General features: G+C 41.2%; 1 protein-coding gene across 1 annotated transcript; it reads right to left on the reverse strand.

Annotated features, from left to right (window-relative positions):
* Nucleotides 1-2,368: 2,368 nt before the first annotated feature.
* On the reverse strand, nt 2,369-14,066 carry LOC123764907 (zwei Ig domain protein zig-8-like). The gene is made up of 6 exons (XM_069302476.1): nt 13,333-14,066; nt 9,553-9,763; nt 8,629-8,756; nt 5,889-5,972; nt 4,619-4,703; nt 2,369-2,442 (listed from the first exon to the last, which is right to left on the reverse strand). The coding sequence occupies exons 1-6, from the start codon at nt 13,669-13,671 to the stop codon at nt 2,369-2,371; spliced, it is 921 nt and encodes a 306-aa protein (XP_069158577.1). The 5' UTR covers nt 13,672-14,066.
* Between the last annotated feature and the right edge of the window lie 1,984 nt (nt 14,067-16,050).

The raw sequence follows: 16,050 nt of genomic DNA on the forward strand, positions 1-16,050 counted from the left end.
TAGTTTACCATATCAATTGCATCCTAGTGCAATAGGCGCTATTGCAACATTGGTGAAAGGGCTATAGTCTTATACCCTTCTCATGTAGCAAATGAACATCAGTGTAGACCATGGAATCGCATATTGTGCTAGAACCATCAGACCATGGAATGTGTTATAGTGCTAGAACCATCAGACCATGGAATGTTATATAGTGCTAGAACCATCAGACCATGGAATGTGTTATAGTGCTAGAACCATCAGACCATGGAATGTGTTATAGTGCTAGAACCATCAGACCATGGAATGTGTTATAGTGCTAGAACCATCAGACCATGGAATGTGTTATAGTGCTAGAACCATCAGACCATGGAATGTGTTATAGTGCTAGAACCATCAGACCATGGAATGTCTTATAGTGCTAGAACCATCAGACTATGGAATGTTATATAGTGCTAGAACCATCAGACTATGGAATGTCTTATAGTGCTAGAACCATCAGACCATGGAATGTCTTATAGTGCTAGAACCATCAGACCATGGAATGTGTTATAGTGCTAGAACCATCAGACCATGGAATGTCTTATAGTGCTAGAACCATCAGACCATGGAATGTCTTATAGTGCTAGAACCATCAGACTATGGAATGTTATATAGTGCTAGAACCATCAGACCATGGAATGTCTTATAGTGCTAGAACCATCAGACCATGGAATGTGTTATAATGCTAGAACCATCAGACCATGGAATGTCTTATAGTGCTAGAACCATCAGACCATGGAATGTGTTATAGTGCTAGAACCATCAGACTATGGAATGTGTTATAGTGCTAGAACCATCAGTTATCAAAGGTGTTATTTATGTCGAGGAAAAAGGGTTCACTTACACGTAACTAACAAGGGGTTGGAAGTAAACAATACCGCTTCAGTATTTATCTCCATTTAGGTTACTTAATGTTTCACCCCCCCTGACCTAGAACATGTGAGTTATACCTTAGTATCAGTAAAGGAACAATGACATTTACAATAACATCAACATAACAACAAAATAACAGCACTATAACAGCCCTATAACAACATAACAAGAAGAAAAACTATAATAACACAATATAACAACGTCAAATAATAACACCTTAATAACATCCCGCCAAACACACACCGAAACTACGACGTTGGTACAACGTTCGAACAAGTTTTAACACGTCCTAACCAGTTATAACAACCAATATAGCAAGTTGTACCAACGTTCTAATACGTCATAAACACGTTAAGCCAAGATGTAACAACTTTATTACAAATTGTAACAAGCGGAAAATAGAGACAGTTTCGGTTTGTGTTTCCAGGGATAACAGTAACACATAAGAACACAACATGAACATAACCTGAATTTAGCTGAGGGCCACTAACACGCTAGTGGCGTCAACAAGGACAGGAAGCTTCCGGCTTGTCACACGTCCCTCCATTTGTCGCGATGATATTTTTTTTTTCTAGCTGGATTCTAAAATTTAAGTGTTTTGGCATTTACGGCTTCGGCGGGTAGGCGGTTCCATGGGTTTATAACCCTGTGGGTGAAAAACTATCTTCTGTTCTCAGTATCTCACATTGTGGCTTGTTGAGCTTGAAACCGTTGCTCTTTGTGTCTGTTATATCTGACCTTTTAAAGAAATTTTCCGGATTAACATTTTGCAAATTGTTCAGTATTTTAGAAGTTTCAATAAGATCTGTCCTGTCATCTCTGGTTTGCAGTGTTGTTAGCCCTGTGGCCCTCAACCGTTCCTGGTACGTGAGTTGACTTAGCTTTGGAATTATTTTTGTTGCCCGGTGTTGCACTTTCTCCAATGCAGCTTTATCTTTTTGAAGATGTGGTCTTCAGGCTTGGATAAAGTAATCAAAGTGATTTGTGCAATATGAGATTTATGCAATTGAATCACTACCTTCATTTCCTTAAGTCAGAGATACTATTCATTATTCCAAGTGTTTGGTTAGCTTTTTTTTGAATGCTGCTCCCACTTGTGAAACTTTTAGTATATGATGGATTTTGACCCCAAGGTCCAATTATTCGTCAATCTGCTGCAAAATAATATTGTTAATTTGGTAGTTGTGACAACATAAACATAACAGCAACATAATAAAACAAGTTAACAATAACATTACATAATAACACAACATAACAATAACATTTTCATGTTATGACGCTTTATAACCCAAAACATGTGCAATCACCTTCAGTTGCGCTCACCATTGGCACTGTAGCACAATATTTTAAATATTTATTTAGCAAATTGAAGGCTAATTTGAATAAAATGAAAAAAAATCTCAGTGTTTCCCCCATGGTTTAAATTTCATTATAATAAGACTAAATTTAAAACTTCAAATATGTGCAATCACCGTCACTTGCGCTCATTAATAGCACTCATACACAATATTTTATATATGTCATATTTTGGAGACTCGAAGTCAATTTCTGTAAAATGCAAAAAATCTACATTTTTCCTTATAAAATGATTATATTGAAAACTTCACATATGTGAAATCACCTTCAGTTACATAATATTTTAAATAACTATCTTGTTTATCAAACTAGAGATCAGTTTGGGGTAAAATTTGAAAAATCTCAGTTTTTTGTATTGATTTATGTAGACCTCATTATTTTTTAGTCTCCCATTAATTTGCGTTTTTGGTTCTTATTTTATGTGACACTTTGTCTTATCATTATTTCTACTTAATTTAGATACTATATGCAATATTTGGTATTTATTGTTGAGTAATATATGTGCTTCTTATAAAAAGTGTAATGAGTAATCTGTAATTTATTTGAATTGTTTTGATTTTATATAATAATATTTTTTTATTTATAATTATAATTTTGAATTCGTATTTGCTATCTGTTCCATATTCGTCAAATTTCATTTTAATCTAAACATTCACGTAAGTTATTATATATATATATGTTTTGTATATTCCGTGTCAATACTTTATCTCTTAATTCGTGCTAAACAACTCTATTCAGTTAAAGTCTTTTATTTAGCGGATTATTTTTAACATATGACGTTTCTGTAATTGAGATTTGATGATGAATTCGACGATGTATTGAAAATGTTATGTGGATTTTAGTGATGCTGTTTGGCACATCGAAAAGTGAAGATGCTGTTTGGGACATCGAAAAGTGAAGATGCTGTTTGGGACATCATTTGTTTTCCTTTTGTTGGTCTGTTTACACTAAGGGATGTTCTGTCTTCCTTCCTTCGTGGTCTGACATTGTCGCATTGTTCATCACGTGTTAATTTCTTCGTGATTCACACACACACACATATGCGAACAAGTCTGAACGGTCTCCAGGCATATATGCAACTGAAAAATTACACCCCAGAAATGACTCGAACCCATACTGCTAGGAGCAATTTGCAACTGGTGTACAGGAGTGGTTAAAGGGTCATGTATACCAGTTGAAAATTGCTCCTAGCAGTATGGGTTCGAGTCACTTCTGGGTGTGAGTTTTCAGTTACACACACACACACACACACACACACACACACACACACACACACACACACACACACACACACACACACACACACACACACGTATATATATATATATATATATAATATATATATATATATATATATATATATATATATTTAATTATTAATTTTGAAACATTTGTAATATACAGGTTAAATGTGAGGTCGTTGGCCACAGCAGTAAATAAGGTCCCAAAGAACACCTCGCCTCATTATATTATTAAACCAGCAACAGTAAGTGCCGAAGACTTTTTACACAGCCAAGAAAATATATCGATTTAAAATTATATTAAGTATAACTCACTAGCACCTGGCATCTATATTAAATATTAAAATGTACAGTAAGAAAATTTGTCAAATATTTGAATACGCTTTCCTGTCAAATGCTTAAACTTAGTTCCATCTTGCATTGACCATCTCTCCGTCTGGTGTAGGTACACCAGAGATGAGGTAAACTTGGGTATACCTCACGCTCTTTACTGTTCATTGCCTTATGCTGTAAATACCAGCACATCCTCCTTATCACATTCTGTGAACAGTACACTTAACATTACTAAATAACTTTTCTCTCCCTGCCTATGAGAGAACACAAGGCACTTGGCGGACATTGTTTGTGTATGAGCGACGCGTCCTACAGACACATGGCGATACTCATGTGGAGATACCAGTGTACAAGACAACAGTATCCTAAATGGTGCTCGAGGACCACTTCAGGATAGCCTGCCCTCAGTGTCCCAGGTAAGGAAGAGTCTCCTTTGAGGAGTAGTAGCAGCAGGACCATCAAGGCCACCTGCAGAGGGAGAGGCAGGAGGCTGCAAGCTGGAGCCACCATCATCGACGCGCCTCTGTTCGTCTGCATCGCCGCCGGCCTCTCTCCTGTCAGAGAAACGCAGTTTACCCTCACAGCCAACACAGAATAAACCCATGAAAAACTTTGTAAATTGAAGAATTATACGCTCTCTATTTTCTTACCAAGTTGTAAGAATATATATACATATATTATATGTATTATATATATATATATATATATATATATATATATATATATATATATATATATATATATATATATAATCATGCATGTGGACATATCCGTAGCCCTATAGCGACACTTACCATTCAGGACGTGGACTGTGAGAGAGGCGGCGGCGGTGTTGGAGGGAGCGCAGGAGTAGCTGCCCGTGTCTGAGTCTCTGGCGTCCTGGAGAGACAACAGTATGAGCAGGAGGGTGGTGGTGGTGTGTTACCTGTATGAGCAGGAGGGTGGTGGTGGTGGTGGTGTGTTACCTGTATGAGCAGGAGGGTGGTGGTGGTGGAGTGTTACCTGTATGAGCAGGAGAGTGGTGGTGGTGGTGTGTTACCTGTATGAGCAGGAGGGTGGTGGTGGTGGTGTGTTACCTGTATGAGCAGGAGGGTGGTGGTGGTGGTGTGTTACCTGTATGAGCAGGAGAGTGGTGGTGGTGGAGTGTTACCTGTATGAGCAGGAGAGTGGTGGTGGTGGTGTGTTACCTGTATGAGCAGGAGGGTGGTGGTGGTGGTGGTGTGTTACCTGTATGAGCAGGAGGGTGGTGGTGGTGGAGTGTTACCTGTATGAGCAGGAGAGTGGTGGTGGTGGAGTGTTACCTGTATGAGCAGGAGGGTGGTGGTGGTGGTGGTGTGTTACCTGTATGAGCAGGAGAGTGGTGGTGGTGGTGTGTTACCTGTATGAGCAGGAGAGTGGTGGTGGTGGAGTGTTACCTGTATGAGCAGGAGGGTGGTGGTGGTGGTGGTGTGTTACCTGTATGAGCAGGAGGGTGGTGGTGGTGGTGGTGTGTTACCTGTATGAGCAGGAGGGTGGTGGTGGTGGTGGAGTGTTACCTGTATGAGCAGGAGGGTGGTGGTGGTGGTGGTGTGTTACCTGTATGAGCAGGAGGGTGGTGGTGGTGGTGGTGTGTTACCTGTATGAGCAGGAGGGTGGTGGTGGTGGTGGTGTGTTACCTGTATGAGCAGGAGGGTGGTGGTGGTGGTGGTGTGTTACCTGTATGAGCAGGAGGGTGGTGGTGTGTTACCTGTATGAGCAGGAGAGTGGTGGTGGTGGTGTGTTACCTGTATGAGCAGGAGAGTGGTGGTGGTGGAGTGTTACCTGTATGAGCAGGAGAGTGGTGGTGGTGGAGTGTTACCTGTATGAGCAGGAGAGTGGTGGTGGTGGTGTGTTACCTGTATGAGCAGGAGAGTGGTGGTGGTGGAGTGTTACCTGTATGAGCAGGAGGGTGGTGGTGGTGGTGGTGGTGGAGTGTTACCTGTATGAGCAGGAGGGTGGTGGTGGTGGTGGTGGTGGTGGTGGAGTGTTACCTGTATGAGCAGGAGGGTGGTGGTGGTGGTGGTGGTGGTGGTGGTGGAGTGTTACCTGTATGAGCAGGAGGGTGGTGGTGGTGGTGCCAGTGTCGGAGACAATGGTGACACTGCGTCGCTGGGATTCGGAGTTCACAACCTGGAGGAAACATCAGTTGTAAGCACGTTGTTAAACTTAGTACGACTCTGCCTGTGAGGTTATAATATTATTGTTATGACCACATAAGCAGCGGACAGAACTTCAGTAAATAAATCAAAAAACATATATAATTAATAACAAAATATACATGTATATAAATATTATCATACATAATAATTAGGTCCTAGTTATTTTTAATTTGACTGTATGAATCTGTAATAAGTAATAAGTAATAAGGCATGTTATTGTTAAGTGCAGGTGTGTGTAAGTACACTTGTGTATATAAGATCACCATGGTGGCCATCCAACTCACACATCTGTCACCCAACCTACACATCTGTCACCCAACCCACACATCTGTAAATGTACAAACGACGACGTTTCTTCATTTTCAGATGTGTTGGTTGGGTGTCAGATGTATGGGTTGAGTGTCAGATGTGTGTGTTGGGTGTCAGATGTATGGGTTGAGTGTCAGATGTGTGGGTTGGGTGCCAGATGTGTGGGTTGGGTGTCAGATGTGTGGGGTTGGGAGTCAGATGTGTGGGTTGGGTGTCAGATGTGTGGGTTGGGTGTCAGATGTGTGGGTTGGGTGTCAGATGTGTGGGTTGGGTGTCAGATGTGTGGGTTGGGTGTCAGATGTGTGGGTTGGGTGTCAACTGAGGAACCTACAGAAGTGTTATTGGTCCACACGAGGCCGCTCCTGTGTATATGCACCCAAGGTTACCCAGTAATTTGTTCCCTAAATCAAGAGTCGTATTTCCACACCAATATATACATATATACTTTCACAAATATATAGTAGTGGGTCTTTGTGGTTCAATATGTGCACCACAACAGTGTAACAGATCCAACAGGTTACCTAGGAATTCCAGATACCAACTGGGGGTGAATTGCTGTCAGATTTACACCTGCAATTGCATTCCATCCTCCTGTTTAGAAAGCAGTTTTTGTAACTGCAATTAGTCGAATTTTGCACTATTCACTTTAATTACTGAACGGGGTGAGAATAGCTTGAGCTACTTCATCCCTTTGTGTGTATTTTACCTCAATAAACTTATTTCAATTTCAATTCAATTCACTTTAAAAAAAGTACGAAAAAACTGAAGCTAAAAAACATAAATATTACTAGGCCTAGTATAGCACATATGTATTATATTAGGCCTCATATATCGTGTATTAGGCTTAGGAAGGTTAGGTTAGGTTAGTTTGCCTTTGCAACATAAATAGAAAATCTTTTTCCGGTTTGTCCATATTTATTAGTACCGATTCCTACTGTTTAATTGCGTTGTACGTCGGTATATATACGACGGTTCTCATCGTTACTGTAAGTACTACTGAAACAGGAGGATGGGTCTATTTAGAGTACCGGAGATGTATCATAGAATTCAGTCACATATCACTTCATATGTTTTTCGATTGTAAGAATATAATTTAGACCTGTAGATGTTGGATAGTTCATAGCTAAAGATACATGCTAGGTTATGTTACTGCCTGCACGGTACTGTTAAAGTACATTTGGTAATATCAAGTAAGTAAGTTAGCAGCTTGACAAAATCTCCCAGATTTTAGTTAGCAGCTTGACAAAATCTCCCAGATTTTAGTTAGCAGCTTGACAAAATCTCCCAGATTTTAGTTAGCAGCTTGACAAAATCTCCCAGATTTTAGTTAGCAGCTTGACAAAATCTCCCAGATTTTAGTTAGCAGCTTGACAAAATCTCCCAGATTTTAGTTAGCAGCTTGACAAAATCTCCCAGATTTTAGTTAGCAGCTTGACAAAATCTCCCAGATTTTAGTTAGCAGCTTGACAAAATCTCCCAGATTTTAGTTAGCAGCTTGACAAAATCTCCCAGATTTTAGTTAGCAGCTTGACAAAATCTCCCAGATTTTAGTTAGCAGCTTGACAAAATCTCCCAGATTTTAGTTAGCAGCTTGACAAAATCTCCCAGATTTTAGTTAGCAGCTTGACAAAATCTCCCAGATTTTGAAGTGAGCAAGTGTGTGGTTGTGGTGGGCGCCAGAGGGGTCTACCCCAGACGCCTCTGGCTCTGTAACACTCTTATATCTTTGACCTTTTAGTTAAGTGTTTGTCTTAAGGGGCCAAGTATCCTATAAATATTTTCTAGGAATATCCAGTGTCCCCATATGTAGTGATTATTGTATTTGCTGTGTGTTAGTATAAATTAAGCGTGTTATTAGCAGGTTAGTTATAAACACAAGCAAAATATGAAGGGGAAACTCTTATCTAAGTAATTAATTTATGGCGTAGTAATAATAATTTGTTCCTATACAGAGGAAGTGAGCTGCTTGCTGGCACACTGAGATTAACTTCTATTCATTCTTTTGGTATCAACTTTAAACTGTTATTTAATGATGTGTTATGGTACCTGGTAGTGTTAATCTACCTTTCCTGCCTTCTTGGACAACGGGCGGTACTCTATTGTTTTATTCAGTAAAACTGGATTGGGAGTTGGACAGAATTGTAGAGTTATTAACCCCTTTAATAATAACCACCACCACCACTATCTGCCTCATCCACTACTACCACCACCACCACCAGCACTATCTGCCTCATCCACCACCACCACCACTATCTGCCTCATCCACTACCACCACCGCAACCACCACCGTCTCTGCCGCGTCCACCGTTGTCACTCACCCGTCCGTTGTGGTACCAGAAGACGTAGGCCGGGGGCTGGGTACCATGTGTGATGATACAGGTGAGGTTGATAGTCGACCCCATGTCCACATGCACGTCCGGGGACCCGATGATCTCCGCCTTGGGCTCTGTCACCAGGAGACGAAACGCATTAACAACTCATCTTTTCTCAAAATGTTAATAATTATTGCAACTTTAGCCACCATCAGAGTCACCATCACCATCATTGACTAAAAAATTATCCATACATTTAAAAAAAAAATGGCCAAATTTCACAAAAGCACCAAATCATAGGCCTCTTTCCACGGTTAAGAAGCAGATCTGACCGAAATGCAATTCCTAAGAGTTCTGCTGAGAGTTCCTAAGAGTTCAGTACTCTGCCCGATAAGATGTCAACAGAGGTAGTGGGACGTTGTCAACAGTATGTATGATCCTCTTCCCTCCCCACATGAACCGCAGTGGTAGGAGTGGTCTCAGAAGGCCTTTCCCCAGCCGACACAGACCACACAGTTGATAGCCACCAGCCCAGACCACGCCTCGTCACACCCACCAAACATTCAACCCAGAGAACAATACAACTGGTAGTGTGTGAACCAGTCAGGAACAGTACAAATGGCAGTTTGTACGACCCAGACCCACTGGCCAGAGTGACGACGACCCTGAACCACTGGCCAGAGTGACGACGACCCTGAACCACTGGCCAGAGTGACGACGACCCTGAACCACTGGCCAGAGTGATGACGACCCTGAACCACTGGCCAGAGTGACGACGACCCTGAACCACTGGCCAGAGTGACGACGACCCTGACCCACTGGCCAGAGTGACGACGACCCTGAACCACTGGCCAGAGTGACGACGACCCTGACCCACTGGCCAAGGAGGAGACGAGGTAAGTGCTGACAAAGAGAGGTTGAGACACTGACCAAAGATGTGAAGGTGGACGCTGTAGGACCGGACGGGCTTGGTGGACACCTGACACTCATACATGCCAGCGTCCCGGACCTGAGCGTACTTGATCTTGAGGATCCAGTCCTTGGAACCCGGGGAGTTGATGACCTGGTAGCGTTCGTCCGTCGTGTACGTGTACCGTCCAACACTCAGGATGTGGAGGTCCCGCCGCCTGATCCACGACACCTGCAATTGGCAACATACGACACTAGTCAGTGACTGAGGCGGTCAAATACGTTAAGCTATTGTCTACCGCAGTCGGGATAGCTATAGCCACCGATCCTCACTTTCCTGGGCACTGCCAGGACACATCTTAGCTGTTACAGTCACTGTTAGGGCCCAAGATGCTCAGTTGGTCAAATGTTGTGGTTCCTCCCAATCCCAAATCCTTATCATGGTCCCTTCCAAGGGTTATATCGTCGTAATGGCTTAGCGCTTTCCCCTTGATAACGCCCTCCCACTCCCCTCTCCCGCCCAAACTGTTCTACATCCATGATAAATAAATATACGTAATTAACAATTGCTATGAAGGAATTAATATGAAGATTTATATTTAAACTGTACAATTTAAATTGATGACCAGCTTGTAACTGTTCGGAACTGATAATAAAAACTGAACCTCCATTTTCTTTCAAATAAAGTTTAAAAATGTGCTAAACTCTAAAGTTTTCATAGTATACACTAGTCTCCCTCCACCTTTAAAGAATTTGAACCATCACCAAAACTGGGCTTTCCAAATGTAAAATATACGTTTTTATTCAAATTACAGAGGATAGCAAATATGTAAATGCGCTGATAAATTTAATTTTTTTTTTTGCATTTAAATAAGTGTTATAAATAAAAAGGCATTTGTATCTCGCTCTTGGTCTGCTAGCTAATTAGCAATGTTTTAGAGAACTATTTATAAAGGTAACAATATATTTTAAATTACAAATGTTTTCTTACTAATTTGTTATTCCATAATACTTTTAAAAAGTCTAAATATTTTTCCATTATATTCACGAATTAATTTTCGAATAATTTTATTGTGGGGTGAACGCGTCCGTTGGTGGCGGGGGCGAAGCTGAAAAATTTCACCTTCGCTTTGGGGCGACTGGTCTGACTTTGACGGTAGACTCTCACCTCATGCAGGAAATGTTATATATTTCTAGTGTGAAGCTTCGTTTCTGTTCCTCGTGTAAACACCGTTATGGATATCGTAAAAAATCAACTAAAAACTCTAATATGTCCTTATATGGTATACAATGTAAGTTTTTATTTATTTATTTATTTTATTTATTTATTTATATACAAGAAGGTACATTGGGTTTGTGAGAATACATAGCATAGTATTTACAATCTTGTAAAGCCACTAGTACGCGCAGCGTTTCAGACAGGTCATTAATAAGTGGTGCATTAAATTACTTGATTCGAACAATTTAATTTTATTTAATGCGAATCAAACGAGTAACAAAATTAAGTTTTAAACATTAGGCTGATATTTATATGCATTGATATATATGCACCTGATTCTCTTACTTCATCAACCTGCTGCCAGGAAGATCTTCCATACGATGCTTTCCTCTCCACACTTGCCGTCTGAATATTAACAGACTTCTATCAATAATATTGCATTGTTGTACACTTGTAACACTGTCCCGGGTGAGATATGGTCTGTATGGAAATTCTTTCCACCGACACACGGAGTTACTTTTCTCGCTAATAGATGGCGGTAAATCGTAATATTTACTAACTGCAAACAGGACCAAGCGAGGATTCCCAACCCTGCAGCCGGAATAAAGTTTGTCATTTGATATTCAACTCTGGTATTTATCACCAAATAGGGTTTAAATATCTATTGGCGTGTTAAATGTAAATTTTATTACTAGTAATACTGGTCATGGATCGAGTCGCTGAAGAAGTCTGGCAGTGGGTTCGAGGCCAGCCATTGTGGGGCCACTCGCGCGGCGGGCCACGCCACTCGCCTCCTCCAGAGGGGCTCCTCACTGCCAGGTTTCCATTCACCGCGACGTCAACCTTCACTACTGTAAACAGCGCGTGGCGGTGAAGTGTGCCCTTCACCTCTGTCCTTCAAGACACCCACACCCGGGACCCTGCGGCTGGTGAGATAATGTCCTTCTTTACTGTATTTTAATTATCAAATTATATATTGATTGGAGTTAAGAAATTTCTGGAGGGTTGCGAATATTAAGCAGGAAAACGCATCATTCACCTGCGGTTCCTAATACAGGTTCACCAATGATTTTTGTTTATAATTATTCCAGTATATTAGCCGTGCAAAAGTTTGTGCAACATTCCGACACAACTCGTCTATAAACTGCAACAGTCCATTATATAACGATGATTAGAATATTATTGTTTAATGGAGGCTTGGACAGACAGCGGCCTACATACAGGGCGTCTCCACTTAATAAGGACAACAGTTTCTTAACAGCTAAGTGATTCTATGGTTCCATTTACCGTTAAATTATCGCTAATTGCAGCGGGAGACCAGTTAGGGTTTTGCATAAGTCTTTACCTTGGGTCAATAATTATAACATTGAGTTATGCGAAACCACTTGGGCTGCACGGTAGAGCGACGGTCTCGCTTCATACAGGTCGGCGTTCAATCCCCGACTGTCAAAGTGGTTGGGGACCATTCCTTTCCCCCCGTCCCATCCCAAATCCTTATCCTGATCCCTTCCAAGTGCTATATAGGCGTAATGGGTGGGCGCTTTCTCCTAACAATTCTATTCCACTTCCCTACAGTCCGGTGCGTCTCCCAGGCCATCGTACTGTTTACATAATACTTATTGTAACGGTGTGGACCATCACACACCATCACCATCAGTGTCTGGGACGCTCGCGGACGCAGGTTCGAATACATTGACCAGGGTTAATGACCATGTTATTACACACGAATAGCGCCGTGCCCCGAGGGTAGTATGGTAACACTGCCCATGACTCGACCTCTCGACTGCTGCTGTGTTTATTGTTGAACACTTAGACAGCTCACTCCACCTTCAAGAAATGTAAAGCTGGAAAGTTAAATATAGAAAATGCCGACAGGGCGGAAGGATAAGTTTCTGACGTAAGGCCTATTTGCAGCGTTACAAGAGCTGACTGACCAATCAGCAGCTGTACTTGTCTTGAACAGTACAGAACTAAAGACAACTTTCCTTTTCCAAGAAGCGGAGATACCGTTGGATGTGTATAGCTTGAGAGAGAGAGAGAGAGAGAGAGAGAGAGAGAGAGAGAGAGAGAGAGAGAGAGAGAGAGAGAGCGCAACCCGTTCTCGCACTTGTTTTTAGTCAATATGGCTTATTTAATAAGTGCATATGTGACATACTAATTGATTGTAAATATTTTAGTTTACCTTGAAAAGCTTCATAGAAAACACCGACTTCACCTAACCTTCTTAGTATGTTAAGATAAGCATCTTATTGCTTCTTATTTACAATCATTACTTAACCTATCAACGGTATAGGTTAAGTTTTAATTGTAATTAAAAGTAATAAGATGCTTATCTTAACATACTAAGAAGGTTAGGTGAGGTCGGTGTTTTCTATGAAGCTTTTCAAGGTAAACTAAAATATTTACAATCAATTAGTATGTCGCATATACACTTATTAAATAAGCCAATATTGACTATAAGCAAATGCGAGAACGGGTTGGAGAGAGAGAGAGAGAGAGGGGGGGGGGGACCTAAATCTACACTCTACTGCTGGACGTGAGAATTTTGCGTCACTTCCTAACAAAAGGCGTAGCAAACTCACGCTCTTGTTGCCCAGGTTGTGGACGAGGCAGTGGAGGTAAGCGGTGTTGTCGGTCATGGCGGAGACGTTGCGGGGCGCGGCATGGTCGAAGACCGGGTGGAGAGGCACCGTGAGGGAGCCGCTGGGGTCGCCGAGGCTCAGCTCCAACAGCGGCTTGATGGGTTCCACGGGGGTGCTGCTGCTCCCGCCTAACTTTGTGCCCAGTTTTATAGAAGCACTTGTGTGTCTTGTGGCCAGGAGGGTGGTGCTCTTAACGATGTCTTCACGCCAACGTGACTGTGGGTCTTGGGCGAGGTGTTGTGTGGTGGACACGTTGTGAGGCAGCACTGGCGCCTCCATCGTAACTCCTGTAAAGGTCCAGAAAACACAATATTTGTGACTCAGGAGTTAATGGAGTTGTGTGAGTGGCGGGACACAACTTTACATATGCGTGCTGAACACTCGTATGATATCTAATAACGGCTTTAACGTACCATTAACTTGGTAGACGGGGAGCTTTATGTAGCCATGAAAAAGAATGATAAATTTAACCAAACTAGTGACACTTTAGAACAAATGTGATGGGAGTAAGAGACTTACCTGTATCCATATCTATAAATTAGATTGTTGGGGGGTAGAAATAGCCTAAGCTACTCTATCCCTTTGAGATGTATTTTTTCTTGTCTCAATAAACTTGAACTCAAGGTTGGAAGCCAGACGATTGGGGCTATGTTGTTTTAGATTTAGCTACTCAGAACGAAGTGTCCATGTAGCACGGGCTATGGTGAGCCCGTAAAATTAATTAATTGGGGCTAGCCTTTGCCTCACATTTATATCAAGTGTCCTGTGAGGTACTTAACTTGATCAGGTCACGTACTGACCCTCACGACGATTTTGGCACTGGCCGCTAGCTACTGTCTGGCTAAATATTTTGAATATATATATATATATATATATTTTGAATATATATATATATATATATATATATATATATATATATATATATATATATATATATATATATATATATATTTATATATATATTTATTTATTTATTTATTTATTTATTTATTTATTTACAATATTGAAAAACAATATGTACTGATCTTGGGAAAATTAATAGTGAATGTGTAACTTTTAGAAATGTCAACACGAAGCAACACGAAATGTCAGCCCGCCACCCCCATGTTTGTTACCTTAGATTCAGCTACTCGGAGCGAAAGTTCCAAGTAGCGCAGGCTATGGTGACCCCTTCGTACCCCAGCCACACCCAGCATATATTCTCGGCCACATCCCACCTACTCACAGCTCTGGCACCTGTTGCTACATAGTGAAATATGATTCATAATGAATACATGTGACACATACTGAAGCACACGATACATACTCATGATTCATGCCAACAAACGTGATACATGCTGATTCAAGAGATGTATACTGACACATGACTGATACATATGACTCGTCTTGACAAGATTTAAATTGATAGATAATAGTGAAACGTGTGAGGCATATACACGTGCGGTTGGGTCGACCCGGGCACCGCTGGGTACCCCAGCTTCTGATTATATATAAACCATAAAATATTTTCTGGTAAAGAGCCAGAAATCTAATAATTATGTGCCTCAAGAATTAGCCAAAACCCTTTTTTTTTAAGTTTAATGTGAATGTTATGCAAGACGTAGACTTTATTAATGATTTTAACTTTGTCAGTAGAGTTTTTCACCTCCCTTAATAGGGAAGTATTAAATATATTTCTGTCATTTAAATTGCGAAAAAGTTTAGTTTGTATTTTGGATGAATGAGAGAATATTATAAGTACGGTGGGAGGAGTCGTCGCTGCACACGCCCTATACACATGACTATTTCAAGAGTAAATAATATATTTTCTTAATGAACAAGACTGAAGGAAAAAGCTAGGCTTGAAAGTCATTTACTATACATAACATTAATTGGAGGCGAAAGAAAGATCCAATATATATGTAAGTGTATTAAAGCCAAATTTTCGGAGGCAACCTACATCCTTTTTTTTCCAAGGTGTAAGCGGTTCACACACCACCTTGAAAAAGGATGCTAGGATGCATCTGAAAATTTGATTTTCATTAATACACTTACATATATGTTGGATCTTCCCTTCGCCTTCATTCAAGCTCTACAGCATTGAAGTTCCTCCATTAATTTGTTTCATAAGTCAAGAGAAAGACAAATGTAATGGTAAAAGTTTGGGATTGTGTCGGAGGTTAATGCCGCTAGCTGAGGCTACTCCACGTGAGGCATTGTCACCAGGAGCGTGAGGGAGGGCGACTGGGCTGTGTGGACCAGTACGGGGTGTCAACACTCCCGTCCCAACATGTCCAACACCATTGTCTGTGTCAGTATACTGATCCTACTTCCCCCTCACCCATGCTCCTCCTGTCTCTGAACCTCGACCACACGTCACAGCGCCGCCGCTGAAATATATTTTTCCCACTACTCACTATAGCGTTACGTGGCCTCTGCACCGTCACTATAGCGTTACGTGGCCTCTGCACCGTCACTATAGCGTTACGTAGCCTCTGCACCGTCACCATATAATTATGATGGGCCGTCACGACGGGCCATAATAATTAGAGTTAAAGGTGAACGCAAATATAAAAATTTCAGGCACAGTCCCTCAAACAGTCCAGTAATATACTCGACTATCAGACATTATGATAAAATCGCATCTGCTGTGCCTTGTAGGATGATTAATCAACATAA

The sequence above is a fragment of the Procambarus clarkii genome, chromosome 48, assembly GCF_040958095.1.
Source record: "Procambarus clarkii isolate CNS0578487 chromosome 48, FALCON_Pclarkii_2.0, whole genome shotgun sequence".
Taxonomy (NCBI): Eukaryota; Metazoa; Arthropoda; class Malacostraca; order Decapoda; family Cambaridae; genus Procambarus; species Procambarus clarkii.

What these genes read in the sequence shown, in the direction of transcription:
- LOC123764907 (XM_069302476.1), bottom strand. Translation starts at nt 13,671, where the DNA reads ATGGAGGCGCCAGTGCTGCCTCACAACGTGTCCACCACACAACACCTC. An exon ending in TCTGGTACCACAACGGACGG is followed by an intron (nt 5,973 to 8,628) that starts GTGAGTGACAAC and finishes TGTTTCCTCCAG; the next exon opens with GTTGTGAACTCCGAATCCCA. An exon ending in CACAGTCCACGTCCTGAATG is followed by an intron (nt 2,443 to 4,618) that starts GTAAGTGTCGCT and finishes TGCATTTTACAG; the next exon opens with AAATTGACTTCGAGTCTCCA.